The sequence below is a fragment of the Lycium barbarum genome, chromosome 9 (genome assembly GCF_019175385.1).
Source record: "Lycium barbarum isolate Lr01 chromosome 9, ASM1917538v2, whole genome shotgun sequence".
NCBI lineage: Eukaryota > Viridiplantae > Streptophyta > Magnoliopsida > Solanales > Solanaceae > Lycium > Lycium barbarum.
In genome coordinates, this window is record NC_083345.1 from 9,731,182 (window position 1) to 9,756,947 (window position 25,766).

At 34.5% G+C, this 25,766-nt stretch overlaps 1 protein-coding gene across 2 annotated transcripts; it reads left to right on the plus strand.

Annotated features, from left to right (window-relative positions):
- The first annotated feature begins 373 nt into the window (after positions 1–373).
- LOC132609450 (uncharacterized) lies at positions 374–12,133 on the plus strand. Of its 2 annotated transcripts, none has more exons than XM_060323427.1 (24): positions 374–550; positions 3,630–3,847; positions 4,066–4,171; positions 4,255–4,356; positions 4,469–4,522; positions 4,670–4,748; positions 5,392–5,539; positions 7,291–7,414; positions 7,495–7,675; positions 7,870–7,898; positions 8,038–8,186; positions 8,568–8,670; positions 8,773–8,868; positions 8,938–8,993; positions 9,073–9,178; positions 9,300–9,362; positions 9,477–9,536; positions 9,619–9,780; positions 10,323–10,396; positions 10,486–10,579; positions 10,695–10,831; positions 10,927–11,007; positions 11,132–11,237; positions 11,818–12,133. In XM_060323427.1, the coding sequence occupies exons 1-24, from the start codon at positions 377–379 to the stop codon at positions 11,884–11,886; spliced, it is 2,571 nt and encodes an 856-aa protein (XP_060179410.1). In that variant the 5' UTR covers positions 374–376; the 3' UTR covers positions 11,887–12,133. The 2 variants fall into 2 exon arrangements, with proteins under 2 accessions (XP_060179410.1, XP_060179411.1); XM_060323428.1 differs by having other exon boundaries at positions 8,938–8,978.
- The last annotated feature ends 13,633 nt before the right edge of the window (positions 12,134–25,766 follow it).

Here is a 25,766-nt window from a genome sequence, read left to right on the forward strand (position 1 = left end):
AGTCGATCGATCGTTTTTTTTTTTTTTAACTTTTGAACAAGTTGGTATCAAAAGGTTGCTCCCTCTCCACGAATTCAAAATTTGTTAGTTTATGATTGTCGATCACAATTCTTTTTTACTTATTGGGTTTTGAATAAATTATCTATACATGTTAAGTGAATTTTTAACATAAATACAATGTTTGGGCCAAAGTTACGCGGTTCTACCAAACATGTAACTTACCCGTAACTTAAACAGTAGTCCACCCCTGCCCACCTCTCTCAGCTCCAAGGTTTCATTCAGTTCTTGAAAAGTAGGGAAGTAAAAAATTACTGACTAATATCTTCTGTCCTTTTGCCTCTTCTAATCTTGATTGTTATTGCATGCAGTTTTAAACATGAAAGTAGCAGTGGTGGGAGCAGGGATAAGTGGGCTGGTTTGTGCATATGAATTGGCAAAAGCTGGTGTCAAAGTTGTGCTTTACGAGAAGGAACATTATCTTGGTGGACATGCTAAGACTGTCACCGTTGATGGAATCGATCTTGACCTTGGTTTTATGGTCTTCAATCGAGTAAGTACGGTTAGTTCGAGAGTGTTTTGAGTAGACTTATAAGATGAGCAAACCAGTTTAATTATAAGTATTCGTTAAATTCATTTATGCGTTTGATAAACGTCAAAGTATTCATATATTAAGCGCCTGAGCATGACCTCCACGATTCATGCTTTAATGTTTTCTAAGTTAGCTGAAGTCATCGACAGACCCTCCAACTTGTCCGTATATTTCATATTTTCATTTAGATCCTTTAATCGAGACTTGTACAATTTAAACCCTCAAAGACCTCTTTTACTATGTCATTTAGACACAAAGTTAATATGCAGCCAAACAATACAGGTGCGTGTAATTCACAAGCCAAAATGACCAATAAAATAATGATACGTGGATTTTAACTTAAAAAAATTAATACAAAAATGAACCCCACCCTCCCCCCCCCCCTTCTCCTGCACTCATATTTTTCTCTTCCTAGCCGGAGCTGACCACCAGCGACTGGCAGAGTTCAACCGTTTACGACCGCCGACGCCACCACCATCCAAATTTGTTGCCACCATCGCCGCCACCCACAGTTCTCCTTCCCGTTCTTTCTCCAGCCATCATCTCGTCCACACACCACCTTGTTTTTCACCCTTGGCCTTTCAAAAGACCAACCTGGCTGGCCGGAAAAAATGGAACTGCCGCTGGCTCTCTCCCTCCTCCTTCTCTTCTGCCATTAAAATCTAAAACAACATGAAATCTAACCCTAAGAACAATATAGATCAAAAACAAGAAAAAAGATAGAAAAAATGGGAGGAGATTTAAAACAAAGCTAAAAAGGTATATGATCAGTGTTAAATCTCAAGTTTGATTTATTGTTAGTAGAGATTATGGGTTGTTAGCACTTAACTTATTGTATGTTAAAAATTATGGGTTACAAATATAATTTATGTTAAATTTTTTAGTGAGGTTCCACTTATAAATCTATGCTCTATGGAACGGGAGGGGAAAGTGAAGACCCATAAAGGGCGGTGTTAGGATTAGGCGTCCATGATAGTGCCTAATCAGACCAAGCAGTCAATTAAAAAAATAACAAGTATAATAAGAGGCAAAGATTTAACGTGAGTACAAAGATCACTCACAACATCACTCCAAAGAAAGGGGTTGCACGAGTGTTTTCTGACACCCACTCTATTACGTATTACTCTAATAAGTATAGCTTCCATAAATCGCCAATCAAAATTGATTGACATCTGCAACTTGATAGGCAACAAGGTATGCAACTTGATGGCATTTGTTATGGAACTTGTTGTGACAAAATTGTTATGGCAAAACATGGACACATAACAGGCGGGTTCAGAATTCAACTGTCGAGATGCTTTTTGAGTTAAAGCTTAACTGAATAAAACCGAGCCGAGGCCCAAAAGTTGGACCTTGACTATATGATGGCACTTTGGCCTGTACATTACAGTCTGATGCATATTGATGTGCTAAAGAAGAAATCTATGAAGGTATATGATCAATGCTAAAATCGATTATGATTTCTTGTTAGTAGAGAACTAGATAGACATGTCTTACTTCACTTTCTGCAATGTTTTTGAGGCAAATCCCATCACTTTGAGTTTCTACACTACTAAAAAATCTCTATTTTCCCACTGAATAATATTCAGTAGCTATTTCCCACTGAATGTGGGTGGGAAAACCTAAATAGTAGTGTTTCACACGACAAAATTAGGAAGCTTCCCAGCGTTTCAATGAGATTTTGTTTCTCACCATGCGTTTTCCCAGTGAGCTAGTTGTTGCGATCGAAATAACAGGGCGTCATGCGGAAGCTAATAATTGCAAACCTTAAACACGATAAATCAGATGACAAAGAAAAACTATAAAAAAGATTTTAATAATATGATATGAGTTTGGTCAATTCACCTACATATTATTGAGAGAAAAATCTCCCCCTAACAAGACTCTTTAAACGACTACATTGTGGATGCCTCTTTCTACCAAGAAAATATTTTACACCAAAAAAACATTTTTGAAATAAAACACAAATATGGTGTAGAATCCAAATACAGTAGGAAATTCAGGGTAAACCCTAATAAATCTCCCCTTGGCCTGAATTTTCTGGCAAAATAATCTTCATCTTTCTTCTTCACATAATCTTTCATCATTGCCGCTTGCCATGGTTAAAAATATTGGGTTAAACATGGTTTAAAAAATATTTTATCTTTACTTTTAAAGATGTAGCAGCAGGGCTCTTGAAAATATGGTTGAAATTTATCTCCACATGTAGTACTCCGGACGAAATCTTCATTATCGCGAAATCAGTTGCAGTTTGATTTGAACTGGCTGCCTAGAACATGTCTTCAACCTCGTTGAACCATTAGCTCTGATACCACTGGTTGGGATCGAAATAATAGGGCGTCATGTGGAAGCTAATAATTGCAAACCTTAAACACGATAAATCAGATGACAAAGAAAAACTACAAAAAAGGATTTCATAATATGATATGAGTTTGGTCAATTGACCTACATATTGAAAAACTATTATAAATAAGCATAAAATTTATTAAGAGAAAAATCTCCCCCTAAACAAGACTCTTTAAACGACTATATTGTGGATGCCCTTTTCTACCAAGAAAAGATTTTACACCAAGAAAACCTTTTTGAAATAAAACATAATTATGGTGTAGAGTCCAAATATGGTAGGAAATTCAGGGCAAATCCTAATATTGGTTCGGTGGGAATGAGGTGGGAAAATCATGCTTTATAGCACAAAGCAAGGGGCCGAAGGCCACTGCGAGTGTTGCGGTGAATTTCCGAAAAGTGGTCCATTTCCTACTAGGAGAATAGCTTGGAGGACATTCAATTTCGACTGGGTTTAGGGACTTTCGTAGCCTATATATACATAGCTTTTCAGCATAATTATAAATCCTGTAAAAACATCTTTCATTGAGAAATAAGAGTTGGTGACGACCGTGGTTTTCTTCCCCTTGAGGGTTTCCACGTAAAATTGTGTGTTCTTCTTTTTCGTATCATTGCTTTAATTCTATTTGTCTCATAACAATTTCCGCCCTTTATATCCTTCTTTTGGGCATTCAATTGGAAATGGTGTATTTGACAGGTAACTTATCCAAACATGATGGAATTTTTTGAGAGCCTTGGATTTGATATGGAGGTCTCTGATATGTCATTCTCAGTGAGCTTAGACCAAGGCCGTGGTTACGAATGGGGTACCCGAAATGGATTCTCTAGTTTGTTTGCACAGAGGAAGAATTTGTTGAATCCATATTTTTGTCAAATGATTAGAGAAATTATCAGATTCAAGCAGGATGTCAAAAGGTACTAATATCTTTATATATGTGATGTATTATCAGTATTTGTTATTGTTTGAGCAATTTGTTGATATACTGGTCTCATTAGAAATTTAGAGCACAAAGTCTTCTCTGTTCATTTGAATATCGTGCATTTGATGGAAATAGATTAAATTGTTCTGTTTTGTACACTTTCCTTATCTTTAATGAAGTTTATTTCATCTTGAATTTTTTCCTGCATTGCAGTTACCTTGAAGCACTTGACAATAATCCTGACATTGATCGCAATGAAACATTAGGACAATTTATTAAGTCACATGGCTATTCGGAGCTATTTCAGAAGACTTATCTGGTGACACTGCTGTTTGTCGTTGTTATTGATTTTGATACTTCTATTGGCCTTTTTGTTCAAGCAATACACACTATGTTCCACAGATTCCAATATGCGCTTCAATCTGGACCTGTCCCTTAGCAGGAGTATTGGGCTTTCCTGCTTATTACATTCTTTCATTCTGCCACGACCACCATCTTCTGCAGGTTTTTTGCCCTTTTTATCTAATGTTGCATGCAAGATACTGAATTTTAATGCTTTACCCATCTCATTTTACTGCCCTTGTGCCTGATGGTGCTTTTAATTCTTTCTTTACAGCTCTTTGGTCTCTCTCAATTGCTCAATGTAAAATGGCCATCGCATATAAACAAGGTGATTTTTTATTCATAGATACTGCAAAGTTTTTACTATTTCCCTGTTTGGACTTCAAGCAATTACCATTTTTCACCTTCTTACGTTATTTGTTGAGTTAAGCATGTATCATCCTTGAAACTGATTTAATGGGGGCATCAAATGCAGGTCAAGGAGGAGCTGGAGCCGAGAGGCTGCCAAATAAGAACTGGTTGTGAAGTAAATTTTGTATCGACAAATGAAGAAGGTCTATCTTGGTTTTTTTTGGCTTCTTGCATGAGTTCGCTGTGCTGTACACTTCATCATAATAGTAGATGGGCCTATATCTGTTGAAAACCATCACTTTATGCGGTTAAAATGGTCCTTTGCAAAGGCAAAACCAAAATTGACCAGCATTCATAAAATGGTCATAATATTTGCACCACCGGTACCTCATTGACCACTAGGCAACACCTTAGGTACATATCCAATGGTCCTTCTGTCTTCACTATGTTGTTTCTTTGATAGGATTCCTAATATACAACATTCATATTCTCTCTATTTCCCTTATCAAAATATCCCTCTATTTTACTACCATATCTTTCCTATTTTATTAAAAGTATAAAACATGGGGTTGTTGTGGGGTGGGAGGTGAAGGCTAACTTGAGACATTAGTGGATAATAACCATTATGTTGACTAAGTTATCTTGGCTTCTAGCTTGTTGATTTGTATAAGAACATGGGTTTCTTAGCTTATATTCATTTTATGATATTTGCTGAAGTGATAGTGGTCTAGATAAAGTTAATTTGGTTCTTATCAAAGGAAAGAGCTTCAATCAGCTGCATTGTTTTACCATCACATAGCTACAAACTACTCATGATTCTAACTGTAAATGAAAGAGCCCTTGCAGGTTGTACCATAGCTTGCAACAATGGTGCCAAAGAAGTATTTGATGGATGCATAATGGCTACTCATGCTCCAGATACACTGAAGATGTTAGGAAAAGAGGCAACCTACGATGAAACAAGAATACTGGGTGCTTTCCATTATGTCCATAGGTACTTTCGTCTCCTTTATTTGAATACCTAGCCTTTCTTTTCTCTTTAGTTTTACTTTTATCTTTACTGGAATTTCATCCATAGACTGACATCACTAATGTGTTCTGTCCTCTAAGAAAAGGTAATAAATGTATAGCCATGTTATATATTTTTGTATTTTCTTTTACCAGAGGAGCTTTATTTTGTGATTTAGTGAAGTTCAGTTAAAATGCACGTTTTGATGGTGGCTAGTTTTAGTCAATTAACAGCTACAACCTCCTAGATTTCTGAGCGAATACGAAAATGGTACTGGAGGCCAAGATTAATATAGTAAATAATTCCGCCTCTAAAGTTCAACCCACGACCATGGGCACTACTTATCTTGCTGCCTGGTTGGAAAGAAGTTTGGTGGATTGGACCGTAGTCTTAATAAGATTTTCTATGTAACACTAGATGGCGTATGCGGGCCTAACACTTTGGATTATACTGTATCTATGTGTATGTAACTGTGTTTGGGTAGTGATAATATATATATTTTATATTGCTAATAAACATACATATGTTTGCACTGTTTTTATGCATATATATATATATATATATATATATATATATATATATATATATATATATATATATATATATATACACACACACACACACACTATGTTCAAAACACAATTAATGTAACATTGTAGTTTGTGCTCCGTATCCAAAACTTTATTATATTAGTGTTTGCTTCGAATATAAAGTTTGCAAAAATTTATTAATACTTTTTAAAAGAGAGGACTTGTTTAAAAGAAAACTATTTTCCTCTTTTTGAGACAAAACAATAGCAATATTTAAGCATCAGTTGATACTTTGAATTTTAATTCGATTAATTTAAAGGTGTAAAATATTCTATTGTTAATGTATGTAGATTGGACCTAAACAATACTTATTATTTTTTTATCAAATTTTGATTTGGATAATTCTAATTCAAATTATTAAATTAATTTTACATGTTTAAAATGAAACAAAGTAGAAATTTGATTTTTTATTTAAACGAAGAACTACTATTTTTTAATTTTTGGTGAATATTCTTGATTTAGCTCGTTTTACTTGTTATGTTGTCTTTTGCACGTTTATTTTTAAGGAAACGTCAATTAGAATTATAATTTGACTAATGTACCTTATTTATTATTTGATCTCCATTTAATATTATTTTTTCTTTTACGACATTAATCTCTTTCGCATTTATTAGAGTAAGAATAAAAATGCAAAAGTAATTAAATTCTATCTTATTTTAATATATAAATATTTTAAGTATATTTATTTTAGTAAACATAATAAATAAATGACATGGCGGAATAGCAAATACAACAGTTAAATATCTAGATTAAATCTCAGGCTAATAGAAGAAAAGAAAGGAAATTGTATGGTTTGGCTACTTAACCTTTTGAAGAAAAGCAATAATATGGGGTTCACATTTTTTGCTGTACAATAATTTCATTTGCTCCCACTAGTGGGTTGATACGCATGTGACAATGAATCCACCATTATTGACTTAATGAGGATACTTTGAATTACATGAATATTGTTTGATTTTTTAATATGAGGTGCACGTATTTTTTTAATCTGGGGTTCGCTTTTTTTTTTAATATGGGATCCACTTTTTATTTTTATTTTTATTTTTATTTTTTTAACATGAGTTGGAGGTGGACGACGAAACCACCCCCAACTCATGCTTCTATATTAGTAGAAATGCAAAATCATTTTCTTTTCCTCTACGACAGTGATATTTTCCTTCATTGCGACAAGACATTCCTGCCTCGCAACCCAGAAACATGGAGTGCTTGTAACTTTCTTCGAATCACAAATGATAGAGGATGTGCGACATATTGGCTCAATATAATCCAGGTGTGATATGCAATGCAGTGATCTAACACCTTCCATAAAAAGTAAAATGTTCTTAATTTATGAGCTCTCTAAATTTACAGAATCTTGGCGACTCAAAGCTGCCTTATCTCGTAACCCTTGATCCTCCTCACACACCAGAGCATACGTTGCTTAAGTGGACAACAAGTCACCCAGCCCCCTCAGTTGCTGCATCAAAAGCTTCATGTGAGCTACATCAAATCCAAGGGAAGAGAGGAATATGGTTTTGTGGGGCATATCAAGGTATGAATCTCTTTTTATCCAGAGTCCTGGGCAATAGATATTGAGGGGACTAAACTAGCTGCAAAGCTGTCTTTGCAGAGAGAGCTTCATTTACTTTTTTGCTTTCTTTCCATTTCAACTTGATGCCAGCACAATAGCCTAGTGTCTTTGTTTATTCACTGCTATTTGATGTATATTTGTTGCAATACTTTCAGGCTATGGCTTCCATGAGGATGGACTAAAGGTAGTACTACATCTGCTAATAACAAACTCAACAGATTTTGACTTGGAAGTGTCACCTTACCCTGAAAACAAGTTGGGTTCTAGCTTTTGTTGTCCCTTCTATCTCATATAGATGATTGTTTATATTTACTCCTCGTCAGGCGGGTGTGACTGCTGCAGATGGCATGCTTAGAAGGAATTGTCGTATTCTGGACAACCCTAAGCACATGGTACCAACCTGGCCTGAAACTGGAGCACGCCTCCTCGTTACTAGATTTCTCAAAAGTTTCATTCAAACAGGATGCATAATGTGAGTGATGGTAGTTTCACCTTGTATTACTTAGTCCCAAACAGGATACATAATGTGAGTGACTAACAACTTGTTTATTCCATTTGTGATCTTGCTAGTTGAATGGTAGCAAGACGCAGAACGACTATTTTATTGATACTGTGCACTTCTATTCCAATCTCTTTGGCTTAAAACTCATATACTAGTCAAAATCATGATGCAAAACAAATCATGTGTGAATGTGCTTTTTTTTTTATGTTTTTCCTTCAATTATACATAGCTTCAGAATTGTCTTAATTATTCATGCTAAAAATGTTGGAATATTACTCGGAGATTTTTGAGTTTTCTTTTCCCGATAATGAAATATATGTGGATAGTAACTTTATATGTTTCGATAAACAGCTTGTTAGAAGAAGGAGGCACAATTTACACCTTCCAAGGAACAGAGAGGAAATGCTGTCTCAAAGTTTCTCTTAGAGTTCATAGTACACAGTTTTACTGGAAAGTAAATCGAAATTTTCTATTGCCCCTACAAGTGATCAAAAAATAATCCCAATTTTTTTTAGGAGTTCCCTAATATAGATAAATTCTGTGACATCTCTTACAGGTTGCAACTCGAGCTGACCTAGGCATTGCTGATGCTTTTATTCATGGGGATATCTCTTTAGTTGATAAGAATGAAGGTCTTCTTAATCTTTTCATGGTGAGGAATGACTCGATATCTTTGTGAATAGCTTTTTGTTGGTACTTAGCTTCCTGAATTCTTTTGCAGATATATGTTGCCAATAGAGATTTGAAAGCATCTGTTAAAAGGTCCGGCAGTAAACGGTATCATACTGACCCGAAATCAAGAAACATAAACTTCTGTTTATATGTTAAAGTTCTTCATCACTTTGCGTTGTTCTAGAGGCTGGTGGACACCATTGCTAGAACCAATGTATTTCGTTGGATATGTTTCAAATCAAAACACCCTGACTCAGGCTCGTCGCAATATCTCTCGTCATTATGACCTGGTAATTAATCAATTTGCTTATTATATCACCCAATGTCGGGGATGTCAAAGATCACTAGTGAAATTGAAATACTCAGTCCTGCACATATCACTTCCTTCTTCCCGTACTTTCTTTTTCCCAGAGTAATGAACTCTTCTCACTATTTCTGGATGAGACATTGACATACTCATGTGCAATTTTCAAGGTTAGCTCTCAAACTTTTAAATGCTTCCCACTTTTTTCTTTGTATGTTAAGCTACATTTCTTGTTCTTTAATCTCATTCCATGGTTATCTAGCTTTCTTTCATAATTTTGCCAGAGTGAGGACGAAGACCTAAAAGATGCACAGCTGAGGAAGATTTATGTTCTCATTAGAAAGGCAATTCATCAAATAAGTAAAAATCGTCAACGTTACTACATAAATTTCAGGCATTATTTGATTCTGTGTCTGTTCTATCTAGGCAAAAATTAGCAAGAAACATCACATTTTAGAGATTGGATGTGGTTGGGGAAGTTTTGCTGTGGAAGTTGTTAAGCAAACAGGATGCAAATATACTGGTATAACTCTCTCCGAGCAGCAACTGCAGTATGCACAGTTGAGAGTTGAGCAAGAAGGCCTTCAGGTATAGTACTTAATTACAATGTCTTTGGAAGCTCAAAATTTTTGAGTTTGGAATTTCATTGTCATTTGTCTAGATGACTGACATTTCTTCTGTAACTGGAGAAGTGAAGATGTGCATTGACCAGTTCAAAACTGAAGTTTGGAAAAATCTGAGACGGAAATATTATACTCAGCAAATTTTCCTCTATGGACGGACACAACAAAGAATGAAACTTACCCACTAAGACAATATAATCGCCTTACAATATTTCTCATTGCATGAATATGATTGCTATAAGCTGAGGAAAATGAAAATGAAAATGAAATTCCACTTCATGAACTAAACCTTTATCCATGTTCTTGCTTTCTGCACTGTAAGAGCTCCTGAACAAGCCAGGCCAGAGAAGCTATGATGCAAAATTAACCAACGCTTCGTTATGGAATTCCCACATTTGTCTTTATAAAATTAACATGAAAACATGATCTGCTTAGCACTTGCAAGCCAAATCTGATCAATTTTAAGGATCATCTATTAATATTCAGTTCAATGAAATATTTTCACAGGATCGAATTACCTTTCTCCTATGTGACTATCGTCAAATGCCAAATAAGGACAAATATGACAGGATTATATCAGTGTGAGCTTTTACCCATCTACATCTTGATATATTGTATTACTCACTACATGTCGAACCAGTTTTACAATTGCACTAATTATCATTTTCAGTGGGATGATAGAACATGTCGGTCATGATTACATAGAGGAATTCTTTACTTGTTGTGAATCTGCATTGGCAGAAGATGGGCTTCTAGTTTTGCAGGTAATGAATTAAAGTGAACCCTCAACACAGTCTACTTTGTTCACTTTTAGACCTTCACTGTTCTGTCGACTTTGTTTCTTTTGTGCTGTTACTCACAAGCATTGGCTTTCCTTAGTTCTTTTCAATACCAGACGAGAGGTATGATAGTCACAGGAAGAGCACAGACTTCATGAGAGAGTATATATTCCCAGGTGGATGCTTGCCTGCACTAAGTCGAATAATATCAGGCATGGCTGCTGCATCCAGATTATGGTAACAAAGAGTATATTTTGTGATTTTGCACTAGCGTGCATGTCAATCTTCCAAAAGAATTTCTCTGAAAGAATTTGATAAATGATATAATGCAGTGTAGTGCACCTGGAAGAGATAGGAATTCATTACCATCAGACGCTGAGATGTTGGCGAAAAAACTTCCTGAAAAACAAAAGGTAACAAAACCAAAATAAGTCCTCAGCCTTCTCCACTGAGTTAAAGCCGTTTCCTTTCATGAATCATTTATAGCTTGATCAGTTCTAAATGCTGATACTTGACAATTGATAACTATGTCACTAGCCAAATTCGTGCTTTGGGATTCGATGACAAGTTCATCAGGACATGGGAGTACTACTTTGACTATTGTGCTGCTGGATTCAAAACGCGCACATTTGGAGATTATCAGGTATGGTGATAATTTTTTGAACATATCTTATAGGGCAAAACCACTTCTTAAGTCATTAAATTTCCTTTGTTTGTTAATTTGGACATAAATGTTGATGACATAGTCTTACTAATATTCAAAAAATAAATATAGATGACATACAATCTTTGTGGAAAGCAGGAGGTGGGGGTACGTGGATGGTGCTTAGTGATACTTGTAGGTAGCAGAGAATGAAAATAATGTCAATATGATTGTTGGGCCAAGTGGTAATACAGGAGGAGTAGATCAAGGTAGTTGTAAAGAAAAAAAGGTTAGGTAAAACATAAAAGCAATGTTGAATTATGTCAACGACCTCATCTAAAAGTCTAATTCAGTTATTATAGATGGTACAAAGTTTTATTCACTTGTGTATTAGTTTTATTCACTTGTGTATTTTTCTAACATGCCGCTTCATGTTCTTCGAAAAGTTTTTTTTCCTTCCTTTGTGAAGTGTAGCGTTGAAACTCAAAATATTTGTACCATGTTGAATTATGTGAACTACTTTACTTAAAAAGTTAAGCAGTTGGAGTAAAACATCTCAAGTGGTGCTTCTACTTTGTAGATTGTATTTTCAAGGCCGGGCAATGTTGCAACATTTGCTGATCCTTACAATGGTGTGCCTTCAGCTTAAGTTCCTTTGTTTGAATTTTGGAATGTTATACTGGAACTTTGTTTTGCCCAGACCACACTTGTGGGATTACACTGGGCATGTTGTTGTTGTTATTACTTTTGCCAATAAATTAGTTCCTCAAAAAGCATGAAAAACCTAATCAAGACATATGTGTCAAGGGTCATGCTTAATTCTGTGATTCTCTTGTATTGTATTGTATGAACTTTTTTCAAGTTATTTAAGGAATTTACTATTGTTGAGAAAGGAAGAGGAGAGATATAGGCTGGTTGAAATTTGATTCTATTCAATTATTATGAAGCTTAAGGGAAGAAACAAAGATATGGTTTTGGAGTGGAAGAGAGGAGGTAAAGCTAACCAGCTAAAAAAGATTTCAAGCCTTTAGATGTCGAAACCGGGTAATTTAGAAAAGAATGAGGCTATTTTTTGTTGACCTTATTTGAGGTGCTATATAGGGTAAAATCCGGTAAATTTCACAGAGGAGCTCCTTTTCGCCCTTATAATGAGAAATAGTGATTGTCATGGAGTTTCAAAATTCATAGGTGAAATTGAAATTTTGGGACATGCATTTCACATGTAGAATTTGAAATTCCAAGGTAAAAAGTGGCTAACCGTGCTATTTACTGTGTAAAAATCCCTAAGTATATTACTTAATAAACTGTGAAATTTTCATTTTAGCACCTCAACTAGAACTTGTTCCTATTAAACACGCCAACTTCATTTAAAGTGTATCTATTGAACACCTCAGGACTAGTTGCTAAAAATAACATGGTGCGTGCACTTCAAACGCGGTGATGTAACTAATGACAAAAAGGCACGTGGATTTTTAGTATAGTCGACCAAAAAATATGAGTAGAGAAAAAGAAAACAACTTTCCATTTTAGCTCCTCACCTCTAAACAATCCACCCCCACCATAGCTACCCCTCGCCTCCCTGATCTTCCCTTTCCCATCATCTTCTTTTCCCCAACAAATTTACCAAATAATGAAGAGATTTAATTTTTCTTTATGTGTAGCTTTGAGGACTAATGTCCACTTCTGGGTTTTCTTTATGCCTTCTAATTTGCAATGAATAACTTAGAATACTAATGAATAAATAAAATAAAAAAAAGAAACTTAGAATGCTAATGCTCAAACATGGTTTCATCTATGAACTTTTTTCAGAAAAATGGGAGAAATGAGTGGTAAGTTTTTCAGTGTTCAATTGGAAATATCCAATTGGACTAAGGACTTACAGAGCCACTGAATTTCTGCTATGTAAAATAATAAGAATGAGGAGAAGGTGCTAGCCGAAAAGATTAAGAAAGAGATCACCGGTGCATTTTTCCTATCGCCGGTTGCATTTAAAGGAGGAGAGGGGTCTTATGACCTCCCACGCAGGAAAGAAAAGAGAGAAGAAAGAGCTCCCACGCTCGGAAAAGGTGTGCAAAACACATAGTATTATGCCATGTTAGCAAATAGTGTTCAACAGGTACACTTTAAATGAAGTTGGAGTGTTTATTAGGAACAGGTCTTAGTTGAGGCGCTAAAATAAAAATTTGATAGCCTAATTTATATGAAATGACATACCTTCTCCTTCTCGAACTTTAAGATAACATTACTAGGGTTTTATTTGTAGAAACTCGAATTATTGGATATTGTCGTGAAGTTTCATTTTTTACAAAGTAAAAACTTTAGAATACTATCCTAGTGCTCATTTTTGACAACTCAAAATGGTGTCCTCAAAGATGTTTGGGCACTTCCAGTTATATTGAGCCCGTTTGGATTGACTTATAAGTTGCTTATAAGCTGTTTTCAGCTTCTTTGAATGTTTGGTTGGTCAGCTTAAAGTCATTTTGTGCTTAAAATAAGCTCAAAAAAATAATTGGGTCCATTTAACTTAGCTTTTCTAAAGCAGCTTATAAGCTGAAAACAGCTTATAAGCCAAAAAAAATAAGTTAGACTACCCAACTTATTTTTTTTAGCTTATAAGCTGTTTGCAGCTTATAGGCATAAGCCCATCCAAACAGGCTCATTGTGTTCTTCCTCTTACAGTTTATGTCACTAAATTTGTTATATATATATATATATATATATCAGGTTAAAAAAACTAGATAAGTTGTAAATAAGTTATTCCAATTAGACACCCGATGAAGGAAAATAAAGTTGACCTAGTCACTAGCTATCACTATCAGTGACAAAGTTAGAATTTTCACTAAGTGAATTAAAAAGATAAAAAAGTAAGCATATGAAGAAATCAAGTGAATTCAACATCTACTATATATACATTATTTTCAATATTTACAATATATACATAAAAAGGGATCTGAATGAACCTCCTTGCAGTACCCTAGCTCCGTCCATGGCTGCCAGTGTATTACTAAAGTAAAAAAGGAACTCATGGAGTGTTTCCATGTGGAAAGAAGTAGGGGTGTTCATGGTTCGGTTTGGGTCGGTTATTGATTAAAACCACAACCAAACCAATTTAGTCGGTTTTTAAATGTCTAAAATCATAACCAAACCAAATAAAATAATAACCACCGGTTTGGTTATTGTCGGTTTGGTTCGGTTTGGTTGGATTTTTCAATTTATGATTAGCAGCCATGAGACTTATCAGTAAAACATTAAAAAGTTGAAAAAGACATGTCTTTTTTTTGTTCAAACGATAATTTTTATTTATCGTTTAAGGTGGAACATACATCATAGAAATATTTTCACTATTAGTGATAGTGTCATACTTAAGTTACCCAAAGTTGTTAAACTATTACATATAGAGCTAAAAACTAACTAAGTAGTGGCTGCACCATTTTTGTCATCTTAATACACATACCTCGAAATAAAGTAGAGCATAGGAGCTTTTAGTTGTTGTTACAAACATACATATTAATTAAACATAAAGACTACCTAAAATTAAAATGAAAATATATGAAATAAAAAAATTTTGTGTAATGATCCCAAACATTGGGCAATACTTGCATTTTGTCCTCAATTCTCCCATTTTATTAAAAACACTTTGTGTAATGATCCCAAACTTCAGATGTTTTTCTATCATTATCCCCAGGGCTAGGGTCTCGACTACAAAGAGTTGTTCTTTTCTGCCTTTTAGGAGGATTACCCACGGAAGAAGTATTAGGGCATTACCATGTGCTTGAGTTGCAGCAAATGCTGATGTTACTGAAGTATCTTCTATAGGAACCTCCAAATCTACAATCTCTGTTCTTTTCATATGAAAAATATTAGAAGTTTAGGACTCATTCAGACAAGAAAAAAGAAAGGTATAAATTCGGGAAAAAAAAGAAGAAACAACCTAAAATCAAATGGCTGACAGGCTAAAAATTTAAGTTAAAGACATTAGACGCTAACGCGAGCTTCTGTTAGTAGGTTTACACTTAACACTTAAAGAGTTAAAAGACTTAAAGACATGGGTTTGGACATATTCTTAAAAACACGGGCCTTAAACAATCATGTGAAATAAGTAGACCAAAAATCAAATTAATGATTAAAAGATATAAAATATTTATAATTATTTATGAAAAACTAATATTATACATATAAATAATTATAAAATTTATGTATATAAGTTATCGGTTTGGTTCGGTTATTTATTCGGTTATTTTTTAATATAACCATAATCAAACCAAATATTATCGGTTTTTAAAATTTAAAACCAAACCAAACCAAATATCGGTTTTTTTATTCGATTTGGTTAAATTTTCGGTTTGATTTTGGTTTTAACCAAAACCGTGAACAGCCCTAGAAAGAAGTCATGCATTTTTTTTATTTTTATTTTTGGGTCATGCATGGTTGTCTCAGGGCTTCTCGTCCTTTTCTTGTCAAGCGACATCCAACTCTCCCGTCCAAAATGCCTCTTCAACAGCATTAGTGTGCTAAAATTTCACTTGTAAAAATTTGAATTTCAGCCTAATATTTTAGAGTTCAAACTTATAAAAGAAAAACTTTAAGATAGTTTCTGAAGTTTGAATTTATGCAGATGTTGAATAGTTAGTGCCGATGGGAGTACATGAGAGAATGAATTTTAGAGAGAAAAGGAAATTTTATTTTCCTGAGAGAAGAAAGTTACTTTTTCAAAGAGAAGAAAATTTTTCAAAGATTAAAACATTGTGGTTAAGTCTGGAATTAATTAAAACATTTTTGGTTTATGACTGTTATTAAGTGCCTATTCCTAAAGGATATGTCTGTTACGAAAAGCGTATTATAAATATGTGGTATCTCCTCCAAAACGAATTCAACACACAAACCACACTATTCTTCTCTTCTTCTCAAAATACTCATTACAAAATAAATGTTCTAGTGGGAAATTCAAGTTAATTGCTGAAACTTGAATTTCATAAGCTTTATAAAATTCTGGAGGAATTCTGAGGCTTAAATTCCTTAAGGATAGAGATTACTCTATCAAAGCCGGATTATTTCTCCCACTTCTGAAACCTATTGAAACTTCATGACAATACGGATTATTTCTCCCACTTCTGAAACCTATTGAAACTTCATGACAATATTGCGGATTCGAGAAGGAAATGGAGAACAAAGGGCAGAAAATTCGTTCACACTTATTTTAATGGAGAATATAATTGACTATTTTTAATGGCTTTACACGCAATTATATTTCAACAAGCGTTCTTAAAGGTAGCTAGCTAACTATTAAGTTGTAAACATTCCAATTCTATTTATATTTGTTGCTGGAATTAAATTATTCCGGCTTCAACTGTCAAATTTATTGAATTATAGGAAAAGGTTGTGTTCATTTATCTATGTTTTAAATCCTGTGGACCATATGGTGGATTGATGTGCTTCTGAAGATGGCAATTCTAAACGGATGGGGGAGGGGAATAAGGAAAATACATAAATTATAAATAGCAAGGATGGAAAATTAAATACTACTGTAAATAAATAAAAGCAAGGAATCAATTAATCATTTTAAATTTAATGTTAGCATTTTCTTTTTAATTTTGACAAAAATAATTTTGACTTTTAGAAATGAAACTCAGACATAAAATACAACACTGTATGTACTATGTAGTACTTGTCTTAACCTTTGAGATCTAGCTCTAGAGTCCAAAATGAGCTAGTGATTTGTAAATATTTGTAAATATTACATTTGGTTGATATAAAATTTTCCATTCGACCAATTTTTTTTCCACATGTTATGTTTAAGACCACAAGATTATAAAACATTTTAGTACGTTATACATATCTTTAAATTAAGAACACAACATTCAAAAATCTTCTTTACTTTCTCAAATTTCGTGTCAAGTCAAAACCAAACAAATAAATTAAAACGGAGGGAGACAATTTTCAAATTTAACAGGCAAATATTTATAACTGTGTCATTAGCCAAATTGCTAAATATAACTCCGTACATTAGCTTTATTAGTAACTCTCATGCATATTTTTCGTGTTGGTTTATACATCTGATTGATCCATAGAAGGAACTACATTATGTTCTTATATATGATGTTTTTAATTGGAAGGAATTACTTTAAATAACATAACACATTTTTATACCTTTTTTATAACCATATGGTATTTGGTAACCTTTGGGTCGATTAATGCCAGATTTGCACTACATTTGACCCATTAGAAAGGAAAGTACTTCATACCAAGGATTCTTATTTTTTAGGCTCGAACGTGAGACTTTTGATTAATGGTGATGGATACTAGAAATCAATATAGGCACAGAAAAGGAGAATAATTTTTTACTTGGGAATGTGATAATAGCTATATGCCATTATGTCCCTTAGTTATCCATATTTTCGTTATCTCATTCTTATTTATATTCCTAATTTGCGTATGAATAATTCACCTATTTTATCTAAAATAAGAATAAGGAGGGACAGACAGTTCTGCCTAATCACTTGAAAGGAGTAGTACAATTATTACAAAAAGAAAAAGTAATCCATCCCTAAGTTGAGTTGCAAAAAAAATAAATATACAATTATAATATTTTTAGTCCACCGTCCCCTAATTGAGTTAACAATTATGGCTAAAAAAAATTAATCAAGTGTGTGCATGGAGATTAATATTTGGCAATTATTTCTTTTTCTCTGTTTCGTTTTTGACGCTCATGGCAGTTATTGGCAGATATAGAGATAATTCTTTCATGTTAACACATAAATAGAAGCAAGAGAGCAATTCTCTGATTGCAAGAAGTAAAATGTTCAGCGAGAAAAAATAAAAAGTGATATTATAGTGAGATGAAAAAATTAAAATATTTACTCGAGATGATCAAATATAAAATTCCTTATCACCAGTAATATTGTTTTACTCATCTCGGACCATTGAAAGATTCTTAGATAGCACACTACTAAAAAATCTCTATTTTCCCACGAAAATGTTGGAAATTTTTCAGCATTTCAGTGGGAACCTATTTCACATCATGTGTTTTCCCAGTGAGCTGGATTTATGGAATAAGATGGAAAAATCATATTTTATAATACAAATTTCCTACTAAATGTCGGGAAAAACCCTCTATTTTTAGAAGTTGCATAACCCTGAAACCAAATCATTAAAGAAACACAAGAAACTATACCAATTGAGTATCTTATATGACATCTATGAGTACACGTCTACACTTTAATTAATTATATTTAGATATATAGCATACAAAATCATATTGCTCGTTGAAATGTGTGCCAATCAAATTCAAATGTTACATAAAATGTTTCTCCATGTAATATGAAGCATCACTCTATATATAGATATAGGTGGTTGCCTAACTTTGTATGCTCTTTTGGGGACAAAAAGAACAAAATTTTACTTGGGAATGTGGCCATTATCTGCATTACTTATTCATTTTTCCGTGATCTCACTCATCGTATTTTATATATTTCCCTAATTTGCATATGAAATAATTCACCTATTTTATCTAAACTATAAAAAAGGAGCATATTTCTGCCTAACCACTTGAAGGTAGGCGTTATTTCCTCAGCTGGTAATTAACAATTATGACAAAAAAAAAGTCATAAAAAACAATGATACAGTTAAAAGTATTTTTGACAACAGTTCTTCACATGGGTATTAATTTTAGCCAAAAATCTCAACCGGAAATAATGAAAAAAAATTCAATTATAAGATTAAACAAATCAAAATGACATAATATGTTTTTCTTAATTGGTTTTTCTGTCATTAGTAGCGAATTTGTTTAGTTATGTTATTAGTATGTTAGTCAGTTCCTATGTTTTCTAGAATTCTTATTAGAGATTTATATGTAGTGAGGATTCATATAATCTACTCCGACTTGCTTGGGACCAAGACGACGTTGTGTTTTTGTTGTATCTGTCAATGTGTCAAATTTGGATTTTTGTATTTTTGTTTTAATCATTAGTAAGACAAAGTCAAGATTTGCCATTGGTTTTGATATATTAATTGAATTTTATAGCTCTCAATCAATATATATACACGTTGTTGATGTAAGGTGTTACTATATATATGTTTGATCAGATCGAACGATATCTGAGTTTCTTTCCTTAAGCTTCATAGTAATTGAATAGTATCAAATTTCTACCAGCCCAAATCCCTCCTTTTCGGGTTCGGCACTTTTGTAACAAAAAATAATAATTTTGGAACCAAACTAACCCAATTAAAAAAAAAAAAAAAAAAAAAAAAACCAAACTAGGCTTCACGCACAGATTCTGTGCTTGCAAGGGCGAAAGTGTACATTTACATTTTGGCCCTTTCACGCACAGAATCTGTGCGTGAAACCCGTCCCTAAACCCCCGCCCCAACCTTTATGCTTTGGAAATCAAACTCAAAATTAAGATTTTTTGTGTACTTTGACTGAAGATTAGTCACGTTTCAAAACATCGGAATATAAATATTTTATATAGAACTTAATATTTTTTTAGTGTACAATAATATCAGCTCATTACATCAAGTATACATATACATTTGGATCGTCGTTTTAGGGGTTGTAAAGTGCTCCGAAATACGTTTGAAACTTATTATATTTAAGTTTAAGTGTCATATTTTATAGGGTTTTCATTAATCTCTTTTGTTTTACTCTCAAAGCTATGAAAGTACTTTTTTGGTTCAAGACGAGAGGTTCATAATAATTGAAAAATATTTCATTCCATTAGCAACGAAATACATCATTAAATTACAATAGACTTAAAAAAAATATATCAAGTTCTAGACACTCTTCTACTTCCAGATGTGCTGCCACCACGGGAGTTTTGCCCACATGAACGCTTATCATGCCCAAATTGCTTACATGTCTAGCACTTGCGAAAGTAAGTCTTTTCGCTAACATCCATTTGATTGTGATAACGGGTTAACTTATTTTTTCCCAATTTACGGATATGGTTCTTGTTCGCAATCATAGAAAACGGCGCGGCTGGCCAATAAGCTTGATCACCAAGGGGACGGAATTAGCCAGAATATGCTTTAAGGTATTTTACGACCTTATATTCCTCCGCCACATAATCAGTTACATTTCTGGCCATTCTCTCAAAGCATTTGACTGCATGAGAACATGGCATGTGGTACGTTTGCCACTTACCACAAGTGTATGATTGTGTACGCTCAGTAACGATATGTTTGTTTCCTCTTTTTCCGTCCCAATAACCTGTTCTAACTTCATACACTCGTTGAACGACGTCATACTCGGTCATTTAGTGACCCTCTACCTTTCTTCTATAGTGCTCCATCTTTTTATAGGGCTTTGGCATCCATGTTCTCTCGTCGGCTAATATAGCTCTTGCCTGTCTTGTCCTATCCGCAAATCGCTCTACGACCTGCCTGAAAGTTAGTCTTACCATTGCGGTGACAGGTAGTCCTCGAGTAGATTTGAAGAGTCCATTGAAAGACTCTGAGTTGTTCATTGTGAGCATGCCCCATCTCCTTCCTCCATCAGCATAAAGCGTCCATTTTTCAACTTCTAATTTCATCAACCAAACATATGCCTCTTCATTCACTTCCTTTAGCAGCTCCATTTTTGCAGCCCATTTTCTTTGTTGATGCTGCATCACAGCCCCCCACATCAATTTGTTTACAGTGCCATTTCCAAACTTTGTTTTCAAATTAGCCTTTAAGTGCCTTAAGCAATATCGATGATAAGCATGTGGAGGCTGCCACCCTTCCAGAGTACGCATATTGTGCAATATGCCTTTATGACGATCCGATAGGACACATATGCCCTGACGACTCTTGATAACATGAGTTTGTAGATTAGTTGTAGATGAGTCAAGAACATCCCCCATGTCTCGTTGCTCTCGCTAGCGGAAATTGCGAAAGCAAGAGGGAATATTGACCCATTGGCATCCATACCTACTGCAATTAGGAGCTTAATATCATATCGGTCATATACATGGGTCCCATCTATCGATATCACATTCCGGCAGTGAGCAAAACCATTAATACTTGGTTTGAATGCCCAAAAGACGAAGTCGAAAATTCTGCCCTCTAAAAGCCGCCACTGTACAACAGTGCCAGGATTAGCATGTTATAGAGCTGCCATATACCCCGGCAACGCCTGAAAAGAGGATTCCCAAGTTCCAAAGATTATTTCAAAAGCACGTCTACTCCCGAGAAATCCCTTTCTCTTGCTTATGATTTTACCATATTTTGAGTGGACCATGCTAATACAAGTTTGGATAAGCATCCTGCATAAGTTTAAACAAACGACATTTAACAATGATATTTTAATTACTATAAGATATATAATGTAAACGGTCAGATAAATTACCTTGGAGTTTCCTCAATGTGTTTAAGTAACACATGAGCAATCATGTTTATATCTAGATTAAAATGATCTGCTCGACTTTGTCCCATATCACAAGTGTGCTTCGGGTGGAATTTTGTGATTTCCCACAGACCATCCGGCCTAGCAATTCCCCGAAGCAACCACCGACAGCCTTGAGTAGGTCGCTTACAAATCAGCCTCCATACCGATTTGTTTGATTCATCAACCTTAAACTCCCTCATATCCTTTATACAATATATTCTGACAGCCCGTTGCAACATCTTTTTTGATGTGAACTGACTGCATTCCCTTTGCAATGACGCATTCATCAGTCATGGGATTTTCACGTTTTTTGGTGACTTTGATAATCATCTCTTATGAAGACAAATGCATCCTCACGACCTTGGAGACTGTCAAGATATGGAATATAGTCAGAATGCCATTGTATTGAGCTGTCAGGAATTGGGTTTTCAGCCATCGGAGGTGGTACGTGTTGGTGAGTTGGTTCTGGTTGCTTTTGGGGACTACAATGCGTATCTTCTTCATCCCATTCACTATATTCATCATCGGTTACCTCTGCATTATTAGCTGGTTCATCGCCATCACTCTCTGATGTATCCACATAACTTGGACAATCAGCGTCATCTAAGAAAGGCCTCCTCCTACACGATAAAAAGCATATGTTAAATTCCAAATTCACACACACACACACACACACACACACATATATATATATATATATATATAAACCAAACTGAGAGGACTGCCTTTCATCCATATTTGGTACCACTGGCGAGTTTTGATAATAATCAGTTGCACCGAACTGGGAGTTATTATAATAATCAGCTCCACTGAACTGAGAATTATTGTAATAATCAGCTCCACTGAACTGAGAGTTCTGATAATAATGAGTTGCTCCACTAAAATGAGATGACTTATAACCCCTACAAAGATTTAAAAATGGTTATTTACCAATACATACAATAAACACGTGCTACTGCACAAAATAATAATATAAGAATGCATATTTACCAAGTTTGATTTAATTGTTGGGTAAGATTTTCCAGCGGCACCTGGCCACTCAAAATACCCCCGTAAGAACTAAAATCTCCATACGTGTTAGCTTGACTGGGCTATTCTTGTGGGACCTCTCTGGGTATCTTTTCAACATACATCTCCAGAACATTAAGGGCGACTAAATGTTTTAATTCTTCCAGCGCATTCAAATAATCCCTTAAAGAATCATCATCATTGATATAATGCCTACCATAAAGCACTATACCATTGGAAATTGATTGTGGATATCTGCCTGTTATAGAGATTTCATACTCATCTGTACTAACCTTCATTTTTTCATATATGTAAGTGACTAGTGATTCATAAGATATTTCAAGTGGACATTTAACATGAACGTTTGGTCTTTTATTGTAACGAACTGTACTATTGTCATCAAGGATAATACCATCCCAATGTATTGAAACCTTAACTGGTGGAATATCTTGAGCCATTTTTGTATGACTTAAGACAGGTTTTTTTGAATGACTTAAGAGACTTAAACTTATGAAATGGATGAGTTTTTACCTCGTCCAACATTCTTCTTAAATAGATTCATATTCACCCCTATTGCGTACAAGAACATTGCGTAATATGAATTTAATTCAAATAAACGGTCAAAAATGCAGCATTGTGTTGTCAAATCGGTCCTTTAGGTGTCATAAAAAAACTGAAATTAACATGCATGATGTGTTGTCAAATCATGTCCTATTGCGCACAAGAACATTGCATAATATGAATTTAATTCAAATAAACGGTAAAAAATGCAGCATTGTATTGTCAAATCGGTCATTTAGGTGTCATAAAAAAAGCTAAAATTGACATGCATAATGTGTTGTCAAATTATGAATTTAATTCAAATAAACGGTCAAAAATGCAGCATTGTGTTGTCAAATCGGTCTTTTACGTGTCATAGCTGAAATTGGCATGCATGATGTGTTGTCAAATCATGTCCTATTGCGCACAAGAACATTGCGTAATATGAATTTAATTCAAATAAACGGTCAAAAAATGCAGTACTATATATAACATAATTGACAAACAACTAGTATTCACTTTAAAACGAGTTATTATGACATTCTACAACCAATTTGGAAATCTTGATTCTACTACATTACCCCAGCAAAAATATTTGAAGCAATGGGTAGGACATGGGAATTACATGATGATGATTTTCATTACTCAAATAACCCTAACAAAAGATTCAATCAAGAATACAGTAAAACAATGAGAGATAAGTAGAATTGGCGTGTTAGGGAGGCTGAAGCACTGGAGCAAAAGTTAGCTTCAATAGGGCTTAAACGCCCAAAAAAATGTGCTATGTCAATGCCTCGCGGAACTCCACAAGAGTATAATTTTTCTCTTAATCGTTTTCGCGAAGGGAACAATCGAATGCAAATATGTTACCATAGGGTAGAATATGGTATGCATGGTAGCACAAGATTTAGATCCAAGTGGGATTCGGACTGTGAAATGTCCGATGAAGATTAATATTTTTCTTATAATAAGGTAAGTAGGTAGTGACCCCCTCCCCCCGAGGGTACTTAGGGGTTTGCAACTATATAAGTAGCCCTTTCTTTTGTTATTAGACTACACCATATTCAATGTCGAGTAGTAGAAACTAAGCTTGGTCTTTACTCCTTCCAAAAGAACCAAATAGCAGTGATGATGAGAGTTCAAATCATAGCCGTTTTTTGAGTGATACTAGTGATTTCAAACTAGACGAGCTAAATCCGCACCTTCTTGTAGAGCGTAATGATGATTTATGCAGTGTGAAATATTCAGATCCGCGAGAATATTATTGCGGTTTACGCCGAGAATGGTCACATCGGATTGCCGAATCAGAACGTCTTGTTCGTGACTTGGAAAATCTCAACGCTCCAATCCCAACAAGGTACTCACTAACCATGCCTCGAGTAGGTCCAGCAACTTGCGAGATGGCCGTACAAAGTATTAGAAAAGAAAACAACAGAATGCTGGCAAGACGTTGTAGATTTTACATGCTAAAGTTGGCTGAAGAACAAGCATCATCAACCGGTAAAGAACTAACATCTCCTGAAAAAAGATGTGTGTTAAGAGACCGTCAATATCGTTCTGAGGACGATATTGAGGACTTCTATTCTGATGACGATTAGGGTTTATTTAGGCTCACTGTCTTAGATTATGGGTCATTTAAGTTTCAGACTAAGGTTGTTAATTTGTATTTTTATTTTATGATGAAGTCATAAATTTGAATTAGTTTGACATGTTTTTAATTCTTCAATGTTTATTGTTAAAGTCTATTATTAATTGACAATTTCACAAATAAACACAAATAAATTAGTACATAAAGGGTGCGGATTACATTATAGGGGAAAAGGTACAACTAGTAAAAAAACATAATCCATAGATATATTAAACTTAATAAACAAAATACATATAAATAATGAACAACAACAGGATAGCACAAATAATCTTCCATAATTTAAGTTTTTCTTTCAAAGCTATTTTCTCGTGTTGAGCTTCTCTAAGTTTAGCTTTCAGCAAATTTCATTTTTTTTTCGAAATCGGTGAGCAACACCTCCAAACCTTCAATTTTTTCTTCATCTTCCAGAAGCTTAAATTTCGAGTCCAACTTAGCGGTATTTCTAGAGATACGTGAAGTCGCGGTATCTCTATCCAAAACTGGATTTTTAAACTTTGCCGCCACCGTTTTATCCACGTGAATGCTATCTTCCCACCGAAAGTATTTGCAACCGCCCATATCCTATAAGCATTACAAGAAAATCAGTTTTTCAAAGTAAAATATATGGATAACGTGGAAAAAAAAACACTAAAAAATGTAAAAACACTTACTTCGGGCACTTTACAACACCAAAAACGGCGACCCGGATTATCTTGGGTCTTTGATGTTTTTAGTTTATAGTAATAACTGCATTCGCAAATATCGGGTTGTATAGCAAACATTGAAGTTTCAAAACTTTGAGACATGTTTTTGGAAGTGCAAAAATGTATGTGTTGAAAGGGTGAAGATGGAGGAAATGAAAGAGAAGATAATGCATGTGGTGGGTCGGTGGTTTTTAGGGAAGGGTTTCACGCACAGGCGTGAAGCCTAGTTTGGTTTTTTTTTTTTAATGGGTTAGTTGGGTTTCAAATTTTTTTTTTTTGGGTTACAA

Bases quoted from the DNA above. Each gene is read 5' to 3' on its own strand.
- LOC132609450 (XM_060323427.1), top strand. From the start codon at position 377: ATGAAAGTAGCAGTGGTGGGAGCAGGGATAAGTGGGCTGGTTTGTGCA. The intron at 4,523-4,669 runs GTGATTTTTTAT...CATCAAATGCAG, and splicing joins GGCCATCGCATATAAACAAG to GTCAAGGAGGAGCTGGAGCC. The intron at 10,397-10,485 runs GTGAGCTTTTAC...TATCATTTTCAG, and splicing joins TATGACAGGATTATATCAGT to TGGGATGATAGAACATGTCG.